Source organism: Microcaecilia unicolor, chromosome 2 (genome assembly GCF_901765095.1).
Source record: "Microcaecilia unicolor chromosome 2, aMicUni1.1, whole genome shotgun sequence".
NCBI classification, from domain to species: domain Eukaryota; kingdom Metazoa; phylum Chordata; class Amphibia; order Gymnophiona; family Siphonopidae; genus Microcaecilia; species Microcaecilia unicolor.
The window spans coordinates 441134943-441161686 of record NC_044032.1 but is presented as its reverse complement, the minus strand read 5'-3'; the positions used below and the strand labels follow the sequence as shown (position 1 = coordinate 441161686).

Genomic DNA, 26744 nt, shown 5'->3' with positions numbered 1-26744 from the left:
TGTCTGCCCCGTCCTTGCGTCACAACATGATGATGTTGAGGGTGGAGCAAAGATGAAACAACACTAAGGAACGACTACTATTGCCAAAACTGCACCACATCCACCTGCTGATGAGCCTCCCGCCGCAAACCCCACATCTCCCCTGCCCCACCCCCCTCCACACAGGGCCCTCCCGCCGCCAACCCAACGTTGGCCCCCCTGATGAACATCAACCCCCTCGCCACCCTTCCCTTGCTGTCCAGCCGCTGCTGCAAAAAAAAAAAAAATGTTTTAACCTGACCCTCCCGCTGCAAACTCCATGTCGCACACCTCGGTGCAATCTGCACCACACCCCCCCTGCTAATGACCCTCCTGCCACAAACCCCACGTCGCACCCTCTCGGTACATCCACCCACCCTCCACACATGACCCTCCCACACAAACTCCACGTTGGCCACCCCGATGAACATCAACCCCCTCACCACCCTTCCCTCGCTGTCCGGCCGCTGCTACGGCAAAAAAAGTGTTTTAACCTGACACTCCCGCCGCAAACACCATGTTGCACCCCACGTTGCATCACCCCCGCCCCCCTTCACACACAACCCGCCACCAACCCGACGTTGGTCCCCCCGATGAACATCAACCCCCCTCGCCACCCTTCCCTTGCTGTCCGGCCCGCTGTTGCAAAAAAAAAGTGTTTTAACCTGAAACGCGCAACGAACACAGCCATCACAGCATTGACTGTGGGCGCTGCAGCCGCTTCCTCCTCTCACCTTTTTTTTTGTTACATTTGTACCCCGTGCTTTCCTACTCATGGCAGGCTCAATGCGGCTTACATGGGGCAATGGAGGGTTAAGTGACTGGCCCAGAGTCACAAGGAGCTGCCTGTGCCGGGAATCGAACTCAGTTCCCCAGGACCAAAGTCCACCACCCTAACCACTAGGCCACTCCTCCATGTCACTGCCCCTGGAGGACGACACCGGAGCGCAATGACATCACAGGCGAGCGGAGGAGTGGCTGGAGTGCCCACAGCCATGCGTGATGGCTGTCACCACAGCTAATGCGTGATGGCTGTCAACGGTGTAGAGTTTCAGGTTAAAACATTTTTTATTTGCAGCAGCGGCCAGACAGCGAGGGAAGGGTGGTGAGGGGGTTGATGTTCAAAGGGGGGCCAACATCGGGTTGGTGCGGAGGGTCGTCCGTGGAGGAGGGGGCGGGGGGGTGATGCACCGAGGGGTGCAACGCAGATTTGGCGATGGTTTTTTAAGCTAAATAATTAACAAAGGGGAGGGGCGTGGAAGACAGACGAGAAAAAGAAGTAAAAGGAGAAGAGGGAAGAGGCGGCTGGTGGACATGCATGGCTGAAGGGGGCAGGGGGTCCTGAGACCAGAGGGGTGGGGGTGGGGCACACAATCACTCACTCACTGGCTCTCACATACACTCTCACACACTCTCTATCACACACACACACACAGTCACTCTGTCTCTCACACAAACACACACACACTCTGTCTCTGACTCTCTCTCATTCTCTCTCTGACACACACACTCCCTATCAAACATACACACTCCGAGGACAACCTTGCTAGCGCCCGTTTCATTTGTGTAAGAAACGGGCCTTTTTTTACTAGTTTCTTATAATAATATGAAACAATTATAGTCACTGTTTGGGATGTTTTGATACGAAGAAAACATTTGAGTGGAGTTGTTTTGACCGATGGCTATTTCATGTTTTGAAGGCCATGGTCTTTATTTTTCTCCATTTTCATTTTTTTTGAGAGTTTGGGCAATTGTGTGGGCCCTTGTTGCTCTACAGTGACTATCAATCTATAACATTTGGATAATATTTAAAAAAGGAGTGATTTCAATTACCCCAATATTGACTGGATAAGTGTTTACAGCAGGGAGTACTAGGGAGATAAAATTCCTAGAAGTAATAAATGACTGCTTCTTGGAGCAACTGGTCCAGGAACCGACACGAGGGGGAGCTATTTTAGATCTAGCCCTCAGTGGAATGCAGGGCATAGTATGAGAGGTAATGGTGTTGGGTCTATTGTTTATTCAATTATTTGATATACCACTAACAATAAAATGGAAAAGTACATGAACACAAAGGAAAAGAACACCAGTTCTTGAAAGGAAAGCAAACACATTCATAGCTTAAAGAAATGGAAAGAGAAGACTCAGGTAGTAGATAGAAGAGGGAACTAGAATGGGTTGACTGTTCACAGTCTTTCAGGCTCAGTAGTATTAGAATCATACCTTGAATGGACTGAAGGCTAATTCAAAATATGTTTTAGGGTGACTTCAGTTTTAAAAAGAATTCAGATCAGATATACTTTGGCAAATCATTCCATAGTTTAGGCAAAAGAATGTTTATGACCTGGTACATTCATAGCGAGACTACTTGGGTGAGAGTAGAACAAAATGGTTCCCATCCAAAGAAATCTACTGTAGCAGCATTTAATTTTCAAAAGGGTGACTATGATTAAATGAGGAAAATGGTTAAAAAGAAGCTAAAGGATCAGCTGTAAAGGTTAGGCATTTAAATCATATATGGGTGTTGTTTAAAATACCATCTTGGAAGCCCAGACCAGATGCATTCCACATACAGTATTTACAAGCTGGAAAGAAGAGCAAAAAGGTGACATGAAAGAGGCTATTAGAGCCAAAAGAACATCATTCAAAGAATGGAAGAAGGACCTGAAAGAAGAAAATAAGAAGCAAGATAAGCACTAGCAAATTAAATGCAAACCACTGATAAAGAAGAAAATATGAAGAGAAAGTTGCCACAGAGGCAAAAACTCACAGTAACAACTTTTTCAGGTACATCAGAAGTACAAAGCCTGTCAGGGAATCTGTGGGGACCGTTAGATTATGAAGGAGCAAAAGGGGAACTCAAGGAAGATAAGGCCATAGCAGAGAGAGACTGACTGAATTATTTGCTTTAGTCTTTACAGAAGAAGATGTAAGAGATCTACCTGTACCAGAAATGGTTTCAGGGATGATGATGCGGAGGAACTGAAAGAAAATCTTGGTGAACCTGAAAGACGTACTGAGCCAATTGACAATTTAAAGAGTAGTAAATTACCTGGATCAGATGCACCCTAGGATACTGAAAGAACTCAAACATCAAACTGTTAGTGATCTGTAACCTGTTGTTGAAATTGTCCCTAGTACCTGAAGGTTGGAAGGTGGCTAATTTAATGCCAGTGTTTAAAAAGGGTTCCAGTGTGATTCAGGAAATTATAGACTGGTAAGCCTGATGTCAGTGTCGGGCAAGATAATGGAAACTATTATAAAGAATAAAATTATGGAACACCTAAATAAACATGGTTTAATGGGACAGAGTCAGCATGGATTCAGCCAAGGGAAACCTTGTCTCATCAATTTGCTTCATTTCCTGAAGGTGTGAATAAACATGTTGATAAAGGTGAGCCAGTTGATGTACTGAATCTAGATTTTCAGAAAGCTTTTGACAGAGTTCCTCATGAGAGAATCCTGAGAAAATTAAAGAGAATCACTAGCACGGTTTGGTAAAAGAGGTCCAAAGTATGGTAAGTGCAAAAGCTTACCACCCTTCAATAAAAAGTGAAGTGTTATGCCTGCAAGGCTTTTGAATTACAATTTTCTTTAAAAAAAAAAAAAAATTACATCGTCCTGTCACACAGAAAATGCAAAACCTTACTCAGTACGACCATATACTTGGAAGTATATAATGCAGTGTGTGTGTGTGTGTGTGTGTGTGTGTGTGTGTGTGTAAAATAATGAGCCTAGTCTTCAAATAAATTATTTTCTTTTGGGAAATCAGTGACTTACACTTTCTTCTGCAGCATTTGGAAAGTAAAATAAAAATCCATCTTGAATGTAAGTGAAAATTTGGACATTTAAAAGAACAATCTCACGATGTTTTCTTTCGCATTTATGTAACTTAGGTAATATCTCAAATTACTTTTCCTTACTTTTTCCTACATTTGTTCCTGTGGATTGTTTCCATTAATCATGCTTGAATCTTCTTCAAAAATATCATTTGATTTCTTCAAGGAAATAGAACTGCTTGGGGAGTGTTCTTCTAGGACATGCAGAAGTTTTTGTTGTAAACAATTTACCCTGATAGTGCTATCAGAATTTGGAATAACCTCTAAATTTGTCATCTTTGCTATTTGCCTTCTTAGCAGTCATTTCTACTGCTTTCAATCTTTCTATCTCAATTGCTGAATCTAAGCAATTTAACAATGAACGCATTAGCTCCATTACTTAGGAACTTGTTCTGGCTGATGGGTGTAGGTGGGTCCATTTTTAGGGGGCTTGGGGGAGGACTAGGGGGCCACTATCACAGCGACCAATATCTTTTGCCAGTTTGTGGATTAAGGGGGCAACATCCCCTAATCCCTTTTGGTGGAGTGCTGCTCAATAGTAGCTGTTAACCAAATCCTAAATATTCTTCTTAGTAGGTGTAACTTCTGATGTCAATCTTTTAGGACATAAGGGGCCGATATTCAGACCGCGGGAGTTAGACTAGCGTTGAATATCTGGTTTAATTCTGGTCAGTTTAAAGATAACCGGCTAAGTCAATATCCAGGCATAGCCGGTTATGTTTAAACTGGCCAAAGATATACCAGGCTTTCACACAACCAGATATGGCAGTGAAACCCAGTTTAAAAATCAGCAGATAGCCAGTTATATTGGCTGATATAACCAGCTATCCACTAACAGGATAGTCAATGGAGGATAACCAGTTATCGGTGGATAGCTAAACTGATCAGCAGCCATTTGACCAGTTAAATCCGTAAAATCCGCCCCTTTCTTTCCGAGCACTCTACCAAAACCCTCATCCACACCCTTGTCACCTCTCGTTTAGACTACTGCAATCTGCTTCTTGCTGGCCTTCCACTTAGTCACCTCTCCCCCTCCAGTCGGTTCAAAACTCTGCTGCCCGTCTTGTCTTCCGCCAGGGTCGCTTTACTCATACTACCCCTCTCCTCAATACCCTTCACTGGCTCCCTATCGGTTTTCGCATCCTGTTCAAACTTCTTCTACTAACCTATAAATGTACTCATTCTGCTGCTCCCCAGTATCTCTCCACACTCGTCCTTCCCTACACCCCTTCCCGTGCACTCCGCTCCATGGATAAATCCTTCTTATCTGTTCCCTTCTCCACTACTGCCAACTCCAGACTTCGCGCATTCTGTCTCGCTGCACCCTACGCCTGGAATAAACTTCCTGAGCCCCTACGTCTTGCCCCATCCTTGGCCACCTTTAAATCTAGACTGAAAGCCCACTCTTTAACATTGCTTTTGACTCGTAACCACTTGTAACCACTCGCCTCCACCTACCCTCCTCTCTTCCTTCCCGTTCACATTAATTGATTTGATTTGCTTACTTTATTTTTTTTTTGTCTATTAGATTGTAAGCTCTTGAGCAGGGACTGTCTTTCTTCTATGTTTGTGCAGCGCTGCGTAAACCTTGTAGCGCTATAGAAATGCTAAATAGTAGTAGTAGTAGTAGTAGTAGTTAAATAGCACTGAATATTGGGGGGAATAGATGTTTGGTCCCCTAAAATGGAGAATAAATGTCTATTAACTTACCACACACACCCTTGTCTCATCCAAAACACACTCAGACCACACACCTTTGCCATTTGCATGCACTTGGGTTTGAGACATGCATATCCCGGCTTTGTGAAATGGGGCCTTGACGTTTACGTAAGATAAAAAGATTATGTGCCAGTTTATGCACGTCTCAAATGTGAATACCTCTTCTAATGTGACAGCCTAAATCTATAAACTAACAAAAGGTTGGGTCGAAGTCTCACAGCACTTTCTTGACATGTTAGTCTATGTAATTATTTGTCTGAGGGGTTATTTACTAACTGTTAGCATGCACTTATACCATTAATATGTGCCTTTCACGCAGGGCCTGTTGCATAAAATGGCCCCTGCGATAACTAACATGTGCTAATGGCATCAGTGTGCATTGTTAGTAAATGATGTGCTAAATTATTCTGCCTTTGTGCCAAATTTATATAGTGGGCCACCAATTTTGCTATTTCCTAATGAAGACTTATTTTAAGGACCATCTCCTAGATTCAACATATAAGGCTAGATGCTATAGATTATGTAAAAAAAAAATCGGCACTGAAAAACGTTCTATAAGTCACTCTTAAAGTTAAACACGATTTATAGAAGAGGCACTTACACACGGGAGTCACGGCTAATTTTAAGTTTAGACGTGGCCATTTGCCACCAAGTGAAACACGTAGTCCCGTATCACCCCTTATTCTATACAATGTGCATAAAGGCCGGGTCCATTTCTGCGCCCCCCCTTCTTCGGATCATGTGTAAAGTTCACTTAAATTTAATTAGTGCCAATAATTGCTGGTTATAAAGCCAATTGGCATTAATTGGGTTGTTCAAATTGCATGTACAATTGGGCATGTACCCAAATTTGTGCAGGCAACTTTTGAGGAATTTTATAGAATTAAGAGGATGGTGCTGAAATTCAGGTGCCAAAATTTGCACGTAAATCAAAGATGTGTGCCCAAATTAATTAGCTAACAAGCTATTAACTAGCATAAATTGATGTCAACAATCAATTATTGCAGTTAATTGGTAGTAGTCAAAGTTTGCACTATGCATCTTCTGCGCACTGTTCTATAACTCCCTGCCCCTAAATCCCATAGCGCACAACTCAAACAGGGGCATGGTTGGGGCACTCCAAACATTTGTGTGCGGATTTATAGAATACTGCCATTCCCATGCCAAATGCCAAGAGTTGGGCACTGGCATTACACCAGCACCCAAATTTTGGCTGCAGGAATGTGCCTCTAAATATTATTTTTATTTATTATTTGTTACATTTGTATCCACATGTTCCAACCTATTTGTAGGCTCAATGTGGCTTACATAGTACGGAGAGGCCTTTGCAGGTCTTCGGTGTGAACAAATACAGGGTGATGTTTTGGTAAGATAAAGTTCATGTGGCAGAGCCACATTAGGAAATCGGAGAATGGAAGAGGTTGTGTTATGTCCATTACATGCTTTTGTTTGGTTGTGTTGCAGAGATTAGGCATTTAAGTTGGATCGGTAGGGTATGCCTTTTAAACAGGTTGGTTTTTAGTGATTCCAGAATTTTAGGTGGTCGTTTTAGATGTCTTTATTCTATAAAGCCACTCAATCAGAGCATTCTATACAGAATACTGCTCTGTGCTGATTTTTTTGGACCATTACTGAATCTGGCTGGCCCCATATGTGTGAAGTAGTATAGCAGTTCTGGAATGGAGATGTGGCTGTTGTAGTTTTTCTGGATAGTTTCAATAAGATGGACAATCTTTTCTAGAGTACTTCAGTTGGTTAGTAGATGAGCAGCCAGACAGTTTTCATTTTGTATCATTTCCTGTATCATTTTCATTTGGCCATTTTTTGTCATGGGAGCAAAGTTGACAAGTGCACGCTCTTTTGAAAGAAGGTGAACTATGTGCAAACAGGGAGCACTTTCTGAAAGAGAATGCAATATGCATGCATGCATGCATGCATGCAAAGTGGTGTTTGCCCTTCTTTCAAATAGTGTGCATTCTCCAGAGACAGTGTGCACTACTATGGACAAGCAAGAAAAGGAAACATTATGTTCTTACCTGGTAATTTTCTTTGCTTTATTCATACCAGACCAATCCAGCCTAATGGGTTATGTCCATCTTCCCCTGGATGAAGACAGAGAAAGCAGTTCCAAGTAATTTGTCCCTATCATGCAGCCTGGAATGTTCAGTATGTCCAATAGCCAAATCTTGGTACTTCAAGATATATACTCACAAACAGAGATCAACCCCCAAGGTGCTCCACTGGCATGCTATGATGCAAAGAGACTGATGTTCCATAAACAAACAGAGAATTCCCATGAACCAAAGTTATGGGACATCTGTCATGATGACATGACCAACCAAAGAGGCAGTACCTGGAAAGGAAACAAAATTAACCAAAAGGAAACACCATAGGGTGGGGTTCTGGACTGGTCTGGTATGAATAAAGGAAAGTATCAAGTAAGAACATAATTTACCAGTCCAGACTAATGGGAATATAACAAAGCAGTTCCCCACCAGGGTGGGAGAAAGAACAGCAGACAAATCAACCGAAGACTGAAGCCATCCAACAACCAACTCCACGGCTGGGAGAGGGCCCATCTAATCCGCATAGCCCAATGTGATATCCAATGATCGAAGTGAAGTGACTACCAGGCAGTTCCCTACACTGTAGAAGAGCTTAGCAGGGTACCCCAGGCAGGAAAAAGCATCCTGGAAGCCAAGACCCTGAGAAGAACCCCAGCACTGTGCAGTAGATGACCTGCCAGCTAGTAGGTCCGCTAACCAGATCGTAGACAAACTATGACCAACTAGGTCCTGCTGTGAGAATGACATCGAGGTGGTGAATAGCAGTGACTGAAGCATCAGAAACCAAGCTGGAGCCCTTCACTAGCAAGGGGAATGCACCTCCCACAAATGAGGGAAAGGCGGTACTCCTCCCCAGCCAGAGATGGCTTCACGCTTTCTATCCAACATGGGGTCTCACCCACACCCAGAGATGGCACAGTAGAGCCTGCAGAGAGACAGCAGCATGCTCCACATCTAGGGTTAGGATAGAGCTCTATCGGACCCAAATAAAGCTGATCCATACAGGCCAAGCAGAAACGAGAGCAACCTCCAGAAACGCAGTGACGTACCTCGATCAGAGACGGAGCCTCGCCCCACAGTCAAGAAGAGAGCCTCACTCCAAGGGGAGGAAGAAAACCCTACTGCATAGTCAGGAAGGGCACTATGCCCCCTACTGGCCCAGAAGAGGGATGTGCTCCATGGACAGAGATTGAGCCATACTGCCTGAGACAAGGGACAGTCTTGCCCCATATGCAGAGATGAAAGAGTGCTCAACATGCAGAGATGGCCGCCTCATCCCATATGCAAAGATGGAGGGGCACCCGGCATTCAGAGATGGAAAATCTTGCCATGTGCAGAGATGGAGCAGTGCATCCTAAGCACAGAAGAAACATTGTGCCGCATGTGAAAAGCAAGCATCGGTCCATAAACAAAGATGGAGCATCACATCAGATGCAAAGATGGAGCCTCACCCTGTCAGCCCAGATTGCACAGTGCTGAATACGCAGTAAAGAAGCCGCATCCCACATGCAGAGAGAAAGCATTGTCCTGAATGCAGAGACAGAGCACCATTCTATCTACTGAGAAAGGGCCTCACTCTAGATACTGAAATGGAGCATTGCTCTAGATGCTGAAATAGAGCATCACTCTATATACCAAGATGGAGCACCGCTTTAGATGCTGAGATGGAGCACTGCTCTACATGCCGAGATGCAGTTTTGCTGTATCTGTGAAGAGGAGGCCTCGCTCTATACACAGAGAGGGTGTCTTGCTCCATATGCAGAGATGGTGCCTCACTCCACATGGAGAGATGGAACATTGTTCTGTCTGCAGAGAAGAAGCACCACTCCATAGGCAGAGATGGGACACTGCTCCACCTGCCAAGAGTGTGCATCGTTCCAGAGGCAGAGATGGTTCACCCACCCATATGCCAATATGGAGCATCACATATTATGCAGTGATGGAGCATTGTTCAATATGGGAGCGGGAGGGGAAGGGACCTGGCCCCACTGGGTGTCACCCAAGCTGGTAGGTGAACGACCCAGCCCCACCAGGTGTCAGCCAGGCACTGACTCTATCATCAAGCAGAAGAAGCACATATGCACCAGCCATAACCCCCTGCTCAACTGTTACTCCGAACCACAAGACAGGAGCCAACAGCTAATGCCCAAGACAGAACTGCATGATCTATCTACTTACTGATTGGAAAAAAAGAGAAAGTACTGAACATTCCAGGCTGCACGTGAACCCTTGAGGAGCAAATTACTTGGAACTACTTTTCTCTGTCTCCATCCGCGGGTAGATGGACATAACCCATTAGTTTGGACTGGTCTGATGATGACAAGGAGCATTAATTTTCATGTGTTTTCATTTGATTATATGCAACAACATGGGCTATGTCACTGCTATTTCCAACATCATTGCAAATGACAGCCCCTCCCTAGAAATTGTTTGGAATATATTCGTGTACATCAGTAATATTTCTAAACCCTGCAGATCAGAAATTCAAAAGTCTAGTGGTCCAAAAAACCCACACTGCAAAAAAAATAAATAAAAAAACCCAGAACCAAAACACCCAGTGTGACCTGCACAGAGAACTGATATAATTGCAGTATTGACAGATACATGAAACCTATGTGACTTGAGGCTGTTTTTTTTCATATGTTGGATTTATTTGATTATACATATTGAGATTGTTTTCACATATCATTCTCTGTTATTTATGTGTTCTTTTGTGGTGATTTTCAGGCATTTGGCTTAGATTCCTTGATTTCTCCCCACCTAAGGATGACTTATTCCTCTGAGAGATTCCCAGTTATTGCTCAGCACTCTCCTCACCTGGGACTCATTTACACTACTGGCTTTTTATCTTAGTCAGTGGTTATTTTCTGGAATCAAAGAACCGGGCAACGGATTTTGCCCCATTTTTGAGAGACCGATACTAACTGACACCATTGAGAATCCAATGATTGTTTAATTGCTATATATACAGTATTTTCCCCATGAATACATTCAGAAGACTGATTTCAAAAATGTGCAAGTTAGCAAATTTTTAAAACCTTTGTCAAACAAAATTTGGATCATCCCACTTCTGGGCTTGGCTATGTACCAGGAGTATTGAAGTGTGAGAAAGTTCTATAAACTTTCAGCATATCCTCGGAGAAGCAACTGTATCATGCGATCTCAGGGGGTCTAGTGTTTATAAATAGATATCTCTTACTCATTCCATGGCAGGAAGGAATGTCACTCATAAGCTAGGGCACGTTGGGTATGATCTCTGTCTCTCAAACTTACTGCTAGTGCTCCTCTTAATACCTGCATTATATCAAAACGAGCTTCATTCTGGAGTTCATATGGAGTAATAGGTACAAGCAACAGCTATCAAGATGTGCTTGAAAGATGTCATGTCTGAATGATGAAAATGAAATTTACTCAGGCGCTCTTCTCACTTTGTGTCCATAACAAGATACAGCAGAATTCTGTAGGACTTTCAACTCACAAATGAAGGCCACACAGAAATCATGGCCCGAAATGTCTGAGACAAACGGAGCTACTCCAGGAAGTTACAATCTTTTCGGCTTCAGTTTCACTGCAAATACTTTGACACCACTGGGGTTCTCTTAGGCTTTAGTGCCAGGGAGCAGCAGTTGTTTTGGGGGGGGTAGCTCTGTGCTGGGCATGGATGCCCTACCAAGATAATATTTCTGAACAGTCCCTGGGATACCAGAATATGAGAGAGGATGAAGTGATGCTCTGTGCATGTGATGGTATTATAGAAAGTCATTCATATTACACATTTGTAGAAATTGCAAATAACAGTCTGCACAGAGTTGACCACCTAATAGGAAAGAACAGGTTATAAAGATGCCTGGAAACACTAAGAAAAGCCACTGCTCCAACCAAGGTTTCATAATTGCAGCTGCTGCTGACTTGGAGAGTGTGATATTCAATGGAATACGCCCTGGATCTTTCTTAAGTGAATGTGGTGCCGAGTAACTGGACATGACAGACTGTGAACTTGGCAGACCTGGAGCTAGAGACAGAAATAGTGGTGATTTCAGATTCTCACTTCTTGTCCATCCTGCTGCTATAATTTTCCTAGAGGGAGGGTTTACTTAGGCCCTAAGAGAAAGACAGCTTGTTTGCATTCTATGTGGTAGTGGTGTCCGTGTCCTTGGTTGAGAAGAATAGCAGAGAGATACACTAGCAACTGGGATCTGGTGGAGAGATGACTGGAGAGGATGAAGAGAAGGAATTAATGGTAATTGATTAAATCAGGGAAGGGCAGATTTTGAAACTATAACATATCATTATACTATTTGGTTGTTCAGCTGTCCTGGATACTGTTCAAATCGCCTATTTTCTTCTTCACTGAAGGCATCACCTGAGCAAAGAGAAGGAAAATATGGTTTTCAGGAGTATACTTTCTCTTTATCAGTAAATTGTTCGTCAAATTGCAAACTTGAGTTGATCCTTACTTCCACCACAAGTCTGCCTATTCTCTTACATCCTGACGTGAAGCATCCAGTTTAATTCCTGCACTGGCTGACAGCATCCCCCATCCCCCATACTACTATTTCATCTTTCTTGAGGAGATGTCACACCATACATTTTGTTATGTAGACAAGTATCTCCTAGAATCCGCAAGGAAAACTATCAAACTTAGGACTAGATTCAATAAATGGCCCTCAAAGTTAGGCACTGGGATAACCCATGCAAAGCTAGTATTCTTTATTTTTAAGCAGTTTTTATTGATGATCAAACATTTGAGACAATTTATGAAAGGCAAACATTCTGTAATCATAGTGACATCATATGCATTTATGTACATCTTTACTGTATCATCAATTTTTACAACATTTATTCCCCTTCTACCCTCCCCCCCCCCCCCCCCCCCCCCCCCCCCCCCCCCTATAACCTCTGTACCATGAGCTTCTTACTTCATGGCCTCTATTCCTTCCAAAATTCTGTCACCAGACTTTACTGTCTTGTACAAGGAGCATATGTCTACTGGGCTTCCCTTACGCTAGGGTTTGCTAAGATTATTTGGTACAGTACTTCTTGCTTTATGAGAAATATTTTGCAAATAAGGGTTCCATATATTAATAAAATTCTTTCGTCTCTTTGGGTTGCCATGGGCCGCCCTGGCCTCCCAGAGCATTAACTCATGGAGCCTATTCCTCCAGAGCCAAACGGATGGTGGTTCCTCCTGCATCCAATGCCTGAGTATACATTTTTTCCCCACTGCATATGCCTTACAGAAGAATAACTCAAAGCTAGTATTCTTTAAAGGGCGCTTCATGCAGATCATCCTTTATAGAAAAGAAGCTTAGTGCACATTTTTGCCCAAATTCTATATATGGCGCCTCGAGTTATGTGTGTTAAATTGGGCATGCTTCTAATTTAACGTGCATAATGTCATTGAATAATGAGCCAGTCAGCACTGATAATTGGTGATAATTATCAGCACTAATTGGCCCTAATTAGGATTTACAAACACGTCATGTTCTATAACAATCTGAGCATCCTAGCGCGTGTAACTATTCGGGGGCATTCCTAAATTTTATGTACGTACATACAGAATCGCGCCTAACCATAGGTGCTCACAACTGGCCTGCTCATAGCAGGGCTAATTGCAGGTGCCTACAATTAGGAACAATTACACTCTAAGCAAGATTCTATAAAGGATGCATACCCCTTATACCTCTTATAGAATCGTGCTAAGCGCATTAAATTTTCAGCACTGATTTTTAGGCGCTGTTTACAGAATTTGGTCCTTTGCACATAACTTTGGGCGTGAGCACTTATGCCTCACAACGGCTGATGCAAATGCTGGCATCCAACTGATGGCAGTTAGGCACATAAATTTTGAACCTAAAATCTGGGATTACCCTTGACCTGCCCATTCCCCTTCCATGGCCATGCCTCCTTTGCAGTTGCGTGCTATGAAATTTAGGTGTGCATGTTATAGAATAGGGTATAGGGCACATCTGTGTGTATCTCCTAATTCCTACCAATTAAGTGCTTAACTCCAATAATTGATTGTTAGCATCTAATTGGCTAATTACTTTACATGTGGATCTGGGTCCATGCCCAAATATGCATTACCTATGTTCATGTTTATTAAAACTTGATGTACTGCCTAAAGCCAAAAGGAGGAGCTAAGCGGTTTACAATAAAATATTACAATAAAACTGAATAAAAATTAAAGAACTCCATTTTTGATAGGACAGAAAACAACCATTCAAACAAGACCATTCATTAAAAAAATTACACATTTTGAACCTAAAAACTGCGTTCCGACCATATTGTTGACTGAAAATTAAAAGAAATTAATCAAAGGCTTGTTGAAAATAATAAGCCTTTAGAAGAACTCTAAACCTTTGAAGCGACATTTCAGATCATACAGTACCTGTTAAACAGTTCCATAAAGAAGGAGCCAGGCAAGAAAAAGCCGAATCCGGGGTTAGTGCGGGGAACCAGAACTACGCTGCTTGTGACAGAGTGCACCACAGAATGTGTGATATACATCTGTGCATATAGGGGGGATTCTAGAAATGTTGTTCACAGTTGGATACCAAGAAGATCCGCCCTAAACTAGTATTTTGCAAAGGGTGCTCTGCGTGGAGCTTCCTTTCTCCGAGGACAAGCAGGCTGCTTGTTCTCACTGATGGGTGACGTCCACGGCAGCCCCTCCAATCGGAAACTTCACTAGCAAAGTCCTTTGCTAGCCCTCGCGCGCCCGCGCGCACCGCGCATGCGCGGCCGTCTTCCCGCCCGAAACCGGCTCGAGCCGGCCAGTCTTCTTTTGTCCGCACTCGGTACGGTCGTGTTTTCGCCGTGTCGAGCCCCGGAAAGTCGACCTCGCGCGTCCAATTTGTTTGAACGTGGTTTTTTTCCTTCGGGAAAGCTTTGTCCTAGTCGGGAAGTGCTCCGGAAACCCCCCGCCGGGTTTCGTGTAAATCCTCCCCGTACTTCCAGCTTTTTTGCCCCGGTAAGTTTTCTTTCGTCGTCGGGGTAGGCCTTTTTTCGGCCTCGGTCGAGATTTTTTCTCCCTCTAAATTTGGTGCTTCAAATTTCGCCATTTCGGCTTTTGATTTCGCCGGCGTGATTTTTCCGCCCATGACATCGAAGCCTTCCAGCGGCTTCAAGAAGTGCACCCAGTGCGCCCGGGTTATCTCGCTCACTGATCGACACTCGTCGTGTCTTCAGTGTCTGGGGGCCGAGCACCGCCCTCAGAACTGCAGTCTGTGTTCCCTGCTTCAAAGGCGGACTCAGGTAGCGAGACTAGCCCAGTGGAACGTGTTGTTCTCGGGCTCTTCGTCGGCATCGGCACCGGGATCTTCGAGTGCATCGACGTCGTCAGCGTCCAGACCATCTTCCTCGGCCGCCCCTGCATCGAGTGCATCGAGGCATCGGGCCTCTGCATCGGCGCCGAGACATCGGATAGCTGCATCGACGTCGGTGGTACCAGGACCTCGTCTGCTGATGTCGTCGGACGGTGGTGCATCGGGTGGAGTGCAGGTGAGGGCTGTCCATTCCCCTGCTGGTGGCGGTGAGCCCTCGGGTGGGTCTCCGCCTACCCTGAGGGCTCCTGCGGTACAGCCCCCCCGAGATCGACCTTCTTCAGTCTCGGCCCCGAGGAAGCGACGGGTGGATTCGACGTCCTCCTCGTCGGTGCCGGGGAGCTCCGGTGACATGCTTCGGAAGAAATCGAAGAAGCATCGACACCGGTCTCCTCCCCGTGTCGGCACCGAGAGCTCTGGGTCGCCGAGGGATTCGGCACCCAGCAGGCATCGGCACCGAGAGGACCGCTCACCCTCTGTTCAGGAGGTGTCGATGCGCTCCGCTCTGGACAGCCCGGAACAGCCTCCACGCCCGGAACAGGTACTGACGTCGACGCCTGCATCGACCTCTCAGCCTTTCTCTGCAGCCGCTCTAAACGAGAGCCTCCGGGCCGTTCTCCCAGAGATTCTGGGAGAGCTGTTGCGCCCTACCCCTCCGGTACCGGCGGTGCTTGCGCCACCGGTACCGTCGAGCGTGGCGCCGGCTGGCCCATCGCCCAGGTTGAGGTCCCCGACGTCGGTACCGCGTGCGGTACCGACCGCGGCCACCTCCCAGGAAGGCTCCCCGACTACGTCGGCGGAGGGAGCTTCGCCGATGCGGGCGAGGGAGTCTACCTCTCGACGCCCCCATCGTGGACGGGGTTCCACGGAGTCGAGCAGGGCGAGGTTGCAGACACAGGTCCGTGAACTTGTGTCTGACACCGAGGGTGAGGCCTCGTGGGAGGAAGAGGAAGATCCCAGATATTTCTCTGACGAGGAGTCTGGGGGTCTTCCGTCTGATCCCACTCCCTCTCCTGAGAGACAGCTTTCTCCTCCCGAGAGTCTGTCTTTTGCCTCCTTTGTCCGGGAGATGTCTACGGCCATCCCCTTCCCGGTGGTTGTGGAGGACGAGCCCAGGGCTGAAATGTTTGAGCTCCTGGACTATCCTTCTCCACCTAAGGAAGCGTCCACTGTTCCCTTGCACCATGTCCTGAAGAAGACATTGCTTGCGAACTGGACCAAACCATTAACTAACCCCCACATTCCCAAGAAGATCGAGTCCCAGTACCGGATCCATGGGGACCCAGAGCTGATGCGCACTCAGTTGCCTCATGACTCTGGAGTTGTGGATTTGGCCCTAAAGAAGGCTAAGAGTTCTAGGGAACATGCTTCGGCGCCCCCGGGCAAGGACGCTAGAACCTTAGACTCCTTTGGGAGGAAGGCCTACCATTCCTCTATGCTCGTGTCCAAGATCCAGTCTTACCAGCTCTACACGAGCATACACATGCGGAATAATGTGCGGCAGTTGGCGGGCTTGGTTGATGCTCTCCCCCTGAGCAAGCCAAGCCTTTTCAGGAGGTGGTCAGGCAGCTGAAGGCGTGCAGAAAATTCCTGGCCAGAGGAGTTTATGACACTTTTGATGTTGCGTCCAGGGCCGCTGCTCAAGGTGTGGTGATGCGCAGGCTCTCATGGCTGCGTGCCGCCGACCTGGAGAATAGAGTCCAGCAGCGGATTACGGACTTGCCTTGCCGTGCGGATAACATTTTTGGCGAAAAAGTCGAGCAGGTGGTAGAGTCTCTCCACCAGCGGGACACCGCATTCGACAAGTTCGCCCGCCGGCAGCCTTCAGCTTCTACCTCTACAGGTAGACGATTTTTCGGGGGAAGGAAGACTGTTCCCTATACTTCTGGCAAGCGTAGGTACAATCCTCCTTCCCGACAGCCTGCGGCCCAGGCTAAGCCCCAGCGCGCTCGCTCTCGTCAGCAGCGTGCGAATCAGCAAGGCCCCGCGGCTCCCCAGCAAAAGCAAGGGGCGAGCTTTTGACTGGCTCCAGCAGAGCATAGCCGACATCCAAGTGTCAGTGCCGGGCGACCTGCCTGTCGGAGGGAGGTTGAAAGCTTTTCACCAAAGGTGGCCTCTTATAACCTCCGATCAGTGGGTTCTCCAAATAGTCCGGCAAGGATACACCCTCAATTTGGCCTCTCAACCTCCAAATTGTCCACCGGGAGCTCAGTCCTACAGCTTCCAGCACAAGCAGGTACTTGCAGAGGAACTCTCCGCCCTTCTCAGCGCCAATGCGGTCGAGCCCGTGCCATCCGGGCAAGAAGGGCTGGGGTTCTATTCCAGGTACTTCCTTGTGGAAAAGAAAACAGGGGGGATGCGTCCCATCCTAGACCTAAGGGCCCTGAACAAATATCTCGTAAAAGAAAAGTTCAGGATGCTTTCCCTGGGCACCCTTCTCCCCATGATTCAGCAAAACGATTGGCTATGCTCTCTGGACTTGAAGGATGCCTACACACACATCCCGATACTGCCAGCTCACAGACAGTATCTGCGATTTCAGCTGGGCGCACGCCACTTCCAGTACTGTGTGCTACCCTTTGGGCTCGCCTCTGCGCCCAGGGTGTTCACAAAGTGCCTAGCTGTGGTAGCAGCGGCGCTTCGCAGGCTGGGGGTGCACGTGTTCCCATATCTCGACGATTGGCTGGTGAAGAACACATCCGAGGCAGGAGCCCTGCAGTCCATGCAGATGACTATTCGCCTCCTGGAGCTACTGGGGTTTGTGATAAATTACCCAAAGTCCCATCTTCTCCCAGTGCAGAAACTCGAATTCATCGGAGCCCTGCTGGATTCTCGGACGGCTCGCGCCTATCTCCCAGAGGCGAGGGCCAACAACTTGTTGTCCCTCGTCTCGCGGGTGCGAGCGTCCCAGCAGATCACAGCTCGGCAGATGTTGAGATTGCTGGGCCACATGGCTTCCACAGTTCATGTGACTCCCATGGCCCGCCTTCACATGAGATCTGCTCAATGGACCCTAGCCTCCCAGTGGTATCAGGCCGCCGGGGGTCTAGAGGACGTGATCCACCTGTCCACGAGTTTTCTCGAATCCCTGTATTGGTGGACGATTTGCTCCAATTTGACTCTGGGACGTCCCTTCCAAATTCCTCAGCCTCAAAAAGTGCTGACCACGGATGCGTCTCTCCTGGGATGGGGAGCTCATGTCGATGGGCTTCACACCCAAGGAAGGTGGTCCCTCCAAGAAAGCGATCTACAGATCAATCTTCTGGAGTTGCGAGCGATCTGGAACGCTCTGAAGGCTTTCAGAGATCGGCTGTCCCACCAAATTATCCAAATTCAGACAGACAATCAGGTTGCCATGTACTATGTCAACAAGCAGGGGGGCACCGGATCTCGCCCCCTGTGTCAGGAAGCCGTCAGCATGTGGCTCTGGGCTCGCCGTCAAGGCATGGTGCTCCAAGCCACATATCTGGCAGGCGTAAACAACAGTCTGGCCGACAGGTTGAGCAGGATTATGCAACCTCACGAGTGGTCGCTCAATTCCCGTGTGGTGCGACAGATCTTCCGGGCGTGGGGCACCCCCCTGGTGGATCTCTTCGCATCTCAAGTGAACCACAAGGTCCCTCAGTTCTGTTCCAGGCTTCAGGCCCACGGCAGACTGGCGTCGGATGCCTTCCTCCTGGATTGGGGGGAAGGTCTGCTGTATGCTTATCCTCCCATTCCTCTGGTGGGGAAGACTTTGTTGAAACTCAAGCAAGACCGAGGCACCATGATTCTGATTGCTCCCTTTTGGCCGCGTCAGATCTGGTTCCCCCTTCTTCTGGAGTTATCCTCCGAAGAACCGTGGAGATTGGAGTGTTTTCCGACCCTCATCACGCAGGACGAAGGGGCTCTGCTGCATCCCAACCTCCAGTCCCTGGCTCTCACGGCCTGGATGTTGAGGGCGTAGACTTTGCCTCTTTGGGTCTGCCAGAGGGTGTCTCCCGCATCTTGCTTGCTTCCAGGAAAGACTCCACTAAGAGAAGTTACTTCTTTCATTGGAGGAGGTTTGCCGTCTGGTGTGACAGCAAGGCCCTAGATCCTCGCTCTTGTCCTACACAGACCCTGCTTGAATACCTTCTCCACTTGTCTGAGTCTGGTCTGAAGACCAACTCCGTAAGGGTTCACCTTAGTGCAATCAGTGCATACCATTACCAAGTGGAAGGTAAGCCGATCTCAGGACAGCCTTTAGTTGTTCGCTTCATGAGAGGTTTGCTTTTGTCAAAGCCCCCTGTCAAGCCTCCTACAGTGTCATGGGATCTCAATGTCGTTCTCACCCAGCTGATGAAACCTCCTTTCGAGCCACTGAATTCCTGCCATCCGAAGTACTTGACCTGGAAGGTCATTTTCTTGGTGGCAGTTACCTCGGCTCGTAGAGTCAGTGAGCTTCAGGCCCTGGTAGCCCAGGCCCCTTACACCAAATTTCATCACAACAGAGTAGTCCTCCGCACTCACCCTAAGTTTCTGCCAAAGGTTGTGTCGGAGTTCCATCTGAACCAGTCAATTGTCTTGCCAACATTCTTTCCCCGTCCTCATTCCTGCCCTGCTGAACGTCAGCTGCACACATTGGACTGCAAGAGAGCATTGGCCTTCTATCTGGAGCGGACACAGCCCCACAGACAGTCCGCCCAATTGTTTGTTTCTTTTGATCCCAACAAGAGGGGAGTGGCTGTAGGGAAACGCACCATATCCAATTGGCTAGCAGATTGCATTTCCTTCACTTACGCCCAGGCTGGGCTGGCTCTTGAGGGTCATGTCACGGCTCATAATGTTAGAGCCATGGCAGCGTCGGTAGCCCACTTGAAGTCAGCCACCATGGAGGAAATTTGCAAAGCTGCGACGTGGTCATCTGTCCACACATTCACATCTCATTACTGCCTGCAGCAGGATACCCGACGTGACAGTCGGTTCGGGCAGTCAGTTCTTCAGAACCTGTTTGGGCTTTAGGATCCAACTCCACCCCCCGAGGGCCCTGTTTGTTCTGTTCCAGGCTACACTCTCAGTTAGTTGGTAAATTTTTTAGGTCAATCTCAGTTATGTCCTCGCCGTTGCGAGGCCCAATTGACCAATGTTGTTGTTTTGAGTGAGCCTGGGGGCTAGGGATACCCCATCAGTGAGAACAAGCAGCCTGCTTGTCCTCGGAGAAAGCGAATGCTACATACCTGTAGAAGGTATTCTCCGAGGACAGCAGGCTGATTGTTCTCACAAACCCGCCCGCCTCCCCTTTGGAGTTGTGTCTTCCCTTGAAGTGTATTGTCTTGCTACATACTGGACTGGCCGGCTCGAGCCGGTTTCGGGCGGGAAGACGGCCGCGCATGCGCGGTGCGCGCGGGCGCGCGAGGGCTAGCAAAGGACTTTGCTAGTGAAGTTTCCGATTGGAGGGGCTGCCGTGGACGTCACCCATCAGTGAGAACAATCAGCCTGCTGTCCTCGGAGAATACCTTCTACAGGTATGTAGCATTCGCTTTATAGAATACTAGCTTAATGTGGATCATGCACCTAACTTTGGCATTACATCTATGCCTGCTGAAACCTGGTGTATGTGCTGATGTGCAACTAATGGTAGTTGGGTGTGGAAATGACCCTATTCTAGAACACTGCACCTAATTTCTGGGATTGCCCCTGACCCACCCATGTCCCTCCCATGGCCACACCCTCTTATCAGTTACACAGTATAAAATTCAGGTTCACATTTTATAGAATAAAGTGCAGGGAAGATCTGCACTTAAACCTAAATTAGTGCCATTAATACCAATTATTGATTATTAGTGGTTCATTAACTAATTAGTTTGCACATGGATCTGGGATCTGCACCCAAATTATGGCAACCTCTATAGAATCCGGTGGCTAGTTTATTAAGATGTTTAATGTGAGTTGTGTTGACATTCTAAATAGCATACTGTGCTATAATTATAGCAGTAAATATATTCAAATGTGTTCAGCTTATTGGGCGAATTTCTTCAAAAAGCTGGTAAAGAAATCCAAAGAAATAAATAAGTAAAATAAAATGCATCACCTGCAGTAGAAATCGGTAGTCTTCCTGGAGAGGGAGTCTAAGACACTTCCGCATACAATTATAGAACTGAGATATCTTCCTGTCTTATCACCACCTTCTGTCCCCTTCCTGTAGCTCTGCACTTTCCTTCTCCACCCCACCCACAACCTTCATCCCCACAGTCTATCTTGCAGATTGTTACCTATATGGCAGTTGTGCACCCAGATGCGATGGCCATCATATTTACAGTTACACTTCATGGCATTGTTGGTGAAATCGCTCTCTGCCACTTCATAATGGGGGTTGATTACAACCTATAGGTTAGAAAGGAAGGACAGGAGAGATATTAAAAGGAATCATCTGACTGGAATCTCTATTGGGCAAAAGTTAACTGCCTTTTCTTACAGCTGCTAATTCATAGGGCGGTGTGGACACCTACTAAGCTTGTTAATCAAAGCTGTAAAATAGTAGGTGCAAAAGCATTCCCTCAAATATATTACAGGATGAACACCAAATAGACCTAACAGTGGCTAACTCTGCAAAAGGTTTGGTCTTCTATATGGGAGACAATTATGAAACGCCTGTCAATTTAAAAAATAGCCTATCAGCTATAATATTATTATTTGGAGGTCACTTGCAGTGAGTCAGAAAATTAAAAATGGAGTAGGCTAAATTATGGCACATATTGTTAGCTACTGCAGTTCTCTCCACTGGAAGGAAAATGTATATCTGACTGACTACCTGGAAAATCAATTCTGTGTTATAAGTAAATATGGAGAAGGAAATCAGTTGAATCCTTGTGAAAAAATTCCAGTCTCCTGTAGAATAATTTTGTACAATATAACTCTACTGATAAGACTGGTATGTTAACAATATTGTATGATTAACTTATTATTTATTTAACACATTTATACCCCACATTTTCCCACTAAGTTGCAGGCTCAATGTGGCTTACATAATACCGTAGAGGCAGACTCCGGTTCGGTAAAATACAAATACACAAAATAATAGTAAACCTATAAATAACATGAGTATAAGGCAACAAAGATATGATAAAAAGTCCAATACGGTCCATAGTTTTGCTGTATCACAGGAAGTAGAAAATTAAGTTGGGTCTGAGGAGTAGGCCTTCTTAAACAAGGTGGTTTTCAGTGACTTCCTGAAGCTAAGATGGTTATGAATTGATTTCACGGTTTTAGGCATTATTTGGTTTGATGTGTGTATTGTTTTACTGGTTGTACATTTATTGTGCTATGAATAAAGATATTGAACCAAAAACAAAAGAAGTCATCTGAATTTATCACAACACAATACATACAGTACAGTAAAGACTGACACGAACAATGGATGCAGAGTACCTCTGAAAATGCCCAGATTCTGTGAAGAAACATGAGCTCTGGGATTTCTGTCTTTTTTCTTTTGCCTGCACAATTTGACAGAATGGAGAAGTAGCCTAATGGTTAGAGCAGCAGGCGGCGAAGCAAGGGAGGCCACTTCAGATCCCACTATTGCTCCTTGTGATCTTAAGCAAGTCAATTAATCCTCCATTGCCTCAGGTACAAACTCAGATCAGGAGCCCTCCAGGGACAAAAATATTTGCTGTACCTGAATGTATACCACTTTGATAGCTTTTGGGCCTGCATGTATCGTATAAGAAATGCCTTCTTTTGGTTACCTGTAGGATGTAGTTGCCTGGCTTTACGTCGGTGATGTCTATCCACTGGCAGTCAATATCATGTCGGTAGAGATCCCAGCAATCAATGGTGATCCCTTGTTCCCCAAAGTTGGCACATTCATACCGTTTTTGGACTCCTGGCCAATGCAGAAGAGGAAGGAAAGTCCAATGGGTCTGTTATAAATAAGGTGCTGTTCCAATAAGGAGAATTAAGTGTGCAATAAAAAAACATTCTGTATTATGCAGACTCCTTTAAAAATGTCTTCTTATGAGTCCATATTTTGTTGAGTAACTTTAATGTTTACAATTGAGCCAGACATACTAAGTTTTTTCACTGTAGACACAGGAAGTGTAACTTTATAACAGATTGCCTAGGTGGGGAGGTCAAGTAAGCATCTATTTTGGTGCTAATTTACAAAGAAGCATTGACGCCTATGTAGAAATCATGGTTAAAATGGATGCACATACATTTATACCTGCTTGGGAGTAGGAGTACATTTTTGGGCATCAAGTTTACATGTATGTTCCTATTTTAAAAACACATGTAATTTGTGGCTCTACCTATACTCCACCCAAACATCATCTCAAAATACACCTATACCTGGCTTGTGCGAAAGAACCTGCCTTCTTGTCATTGTGTATACTTCTACGTTTGAGGGTTATATTAAAAGGGGCATGTTACATGTTTATACTGCCATATACTGTTAACTATTATTTAACTAAAGTCCTCAACGGTGCCACTTACTGAAATAGATCTCAAAAACAGCAAGATTTATGCATCCATTTCCTCATTGGTCAAAATCAGGCTGCCTTATTCACACATATATTTTTCAAGTATTTACAAATAGGAATCAAATTTCTTCTTTTCTCCAAAATATTTCAAGTTGTCCCAGTTTTCCTTCAGATTGTAAATGTTTCAGTTCCCTAATGCACTCAAATTCTCTTCATTGTCCTTTGTCTAAGGACAATATCTGTACATGATAGTCCAGCAGTGGTCTTGCTCAAATGGCAGCAAAGAATAACACCTAATTAAGGGCCTGATTCATCCAAGAGACACAGATTTAGTCAATCAGACCTGAAGGACATGATTATACAACAGGGTGCATAATTGAGAAGTCCAAAAAGACACCTATTTTATCAAAGGCAATAAAGTGAATTTATACAACAAGCCCAAGAACCTGTAGTGCACATTATATCTATTTTGAAGCTGGTATAAATGTACACACTTAAACACCTCTTTTATACAATATGCACATACATCTCCTCTCCGGCCCTGCTCCACCCAAAGTCGCTCCCGGAAAGGCCTCCATATAAGTAATGCAATTTTGTCATCACATGTATACCTCTGTGCTATTTTATAAGATACTTTTCCACCTGTAAAACAGGCTCTATACATAACCTGCACAGAGTGACAGGTGCGGATCCAGCTGCCTTATTGGCAGATTTTTATCTGCCATCATTTACTGTGTTACTGTGTGTTGCATGAAAAACCTTTCAAAATTATCCTCTAAATGTATACTACAGGCATTACTTGGGTTTTGATGGTGCCACTAAACCACTTCAGCTTTGTTGATGCTCTCAACATTAAATAGTATACGTTGCACATTTAGTCAACCACTATTCTCTCTATAAGAGTATATGCTGTGTTTTAATCCTTACCTTCATAGCACTCAGTGTCTTCCAGGCAGAAGCTGGCTTTATGTCCCTCTGCTACCCTTGTGCCATTTGAGGTCAAGATATCATAATGGGTGAAGATGTCCATGCTGTGATAATGCCTGAGGAGATATACAAACACACACACACAAACATACAAAGCAACTTGCAACCCTGTAATGCATTCTACCAGGGGAAGACCTATGCAGCATCAAAGAAAAGATGGAGACTGCTATTCTGCCCACAGGAGAGGTTGGGACCGATATGAGGCCCATTTTAAATAGCTTTTCAAACTGGCACTTAGACATCTGGCAAAGCACCGAACATCTGTTCCATTTTCAGTGGAAGTGCCCTTCAGTATTTAGGTGATAGGCATAGAACCAAATTACTTCGAAAATGCACAGTTCATTCTTCAATATATGGGTCATCTGTAGGCCCAACGGAAAAGAACAGGAAAAAAGTGCAGGATTCTTTCAGCAAAAATTTAGAAAAAGTGCAGTTATGAAATAAGTTAAAAAAAAAAAACCATGTACTTAGTATGGGGTAAATCTTAGTAGTCATAGGCTAAACAATGCAGTGTTAAAGGAATTTACTTAAGCATTGCTGACTGACTGGTGTAACTGTGGGCATGTATATAATGTAAGGTACACCGATACTGGGTTACACTAGTGTTCTAGAATGGAATCAGGGTGCCCAGGTGCTGTTATAGAATAGTCTCTCATTGCATGTCATCAGGGCACCTAAATGGAGGAACCCACTTATAAAATTGCCCCCTTATTGTCTAGTTCTGAGGCACAGGAAACTTGAGTTTAAGTCTTGTGTCCATCAGGCTTGTTCACATTACAGAAGTGATGCACTTGAACTCTAAGTTGAAGGAAAGATGGCTGCCACTACAGGTGTCATTTCTGCAAGCAAAAGGATGATACTTAGATGTTCAAGCTTGGAAAATACTTCTCATCCATATTTCAGCTTAATCTGAGTTGCACCAGTTGGCTGTCTGCCGACAGGATTACAAAGAATATAAAAAATATGCAAAGTAAAATAAACTGCAAAATTCTGCATTCCTTCATTCTATATTTCCATTGGGTCTAGTCAATAGTCATGTATTAAATATTCTTTCTATAGTACGTGTCCCATTTGGGTAGAATTCCCTTTGCAGAATTTTGATCATGTGCATAATATTCTCTCTGTATTAAACATGTATAGGGTCAAGACTGGCCAATGTCAGATCTACAGGATACAAGATATCCACTTGGTAAAAGTTGCACTAAAGATGATATAGAACGATATTCCTCTGTCCCCTCTCCTCCCTGGCAGTTTGATCATTGGCAGTGGTTGCAGGCTGGGGTGACAGAGTAGGCAACAGCTCCCAATCTCTGTTGCAGCTCCTCCTATGCTTCTTAATTTCAAAAGAAGTGTGCACCATGGGGGAAGGGCAGGCAAGAGAGCAGGAAGCATCCCCATCCTGCTGACCTGCCACTGATCTGCTCATAAGAATGTGCCCCAAGAAATTCAGAGGATCATGAAAGTTAGGAGGGGAGGGAACCTGGAAAGGATCATAGAGAATAATCTGGAGAGGAAAGGAGAGATGTTGAGAATCATGGGAGGGAGCTAACAGGGAGGGATCTGAGGAGAAAGGGAGATATCGAGAAAAACCTAAGGGAAAAGAGGATATAAAGAAAGAAGAATCCAAGAACAAGGGGAGATGAAGTAGACTTGGAGAGAAACAAATGCAGAGATACCTGTGGGCAGGTGAGAAGGTGATAGTAAAGAACCTTGTGTGGACTGGGGAAGAGAGAATGAAAAGGCACTTAACGAGAGAGATGGAGATAAATTCAAGGGAATGAGAGATGCAGATGGTGAAAACCCTGGAAGAAAACGTGAGATAATATAAGGGGATAGGTGAAGAAGAGCTTGGAGATGGGAAGTGGAGAAGAACCCAAAAGCAGCAGAAGGCATGGAGAGTGAGGGAAAAGAAAAAGGTCAATCTTGTATAAAGCATGATGGGAAAGGGTCTTGTATTCTTTCACAAAAATATATGGTTTAACATTTTCAGGGACCCATTTGACAGGATCATGAGCGGAGTCCATCTAAAATAGTTACCTGGTTCCCTCACATTACAAAGCAATCCTGCCCAGTACATTGTCTTTTTTAAGGTGTGGGTATAACCCATGGAATAAATAGAGGACATATCATGGCTTGTGGTGGGAAAAGCCTGGACACCTCAAAAGCAGAGATGAGACACAGAAATTTTAAATGTTGCAGCCAGAAGACATTGGGTCGCAAGCAAGAACACAGAAACCTGGAGATTTCATGCAAAGAGCTCATTTCAGAAGGCTTATGTAGCACACATACGCATGTAAATGGTGATTTCAAAATGCCGTTAGTTACACATTTAGATGGCTTGGGATGCACAGG

The 26744-nt window shown here is 45.4% G+C and overlaps 1 protein-coding gene across 4 annotated transcripts in view; it reads right to left on the bottom strand.

Moving 5' to 3' along the window:
- Positions 1-10575: 10575 nt before the first annotated feature.
- The window catches only part of LOXL3 (lysyl oxidase like 3), a 117572-nt gene continuing 101403 nt past the window's right edge, over positions 10576-26744 (bottom strand). For all 4 annotated transcript variants that reach the window (XM_030190868.1, XM_030190871.1, XM_030190869.1 and 1 more), the window contains 4 exons: positions 24333-24448; positions 22674-22810; positions 21201-21312; positions 10576-12005 (listed from right to left, as the gene is read on the bottom strand). In XM_030190868.1, the coding sequence (XP_030046728.1) occupies positions 11932-12005; positions 21201-21312; positions 22674-22810; positions 24333-24448 (439 nt within the window). In that variant the 3' untranslated portion in view covers positions 10576-11931. The remainder of the gene's footprint in view (positions 12006-21200; positions 21313-22673; positions 22811-24332; positions 24449-26744) is intronic.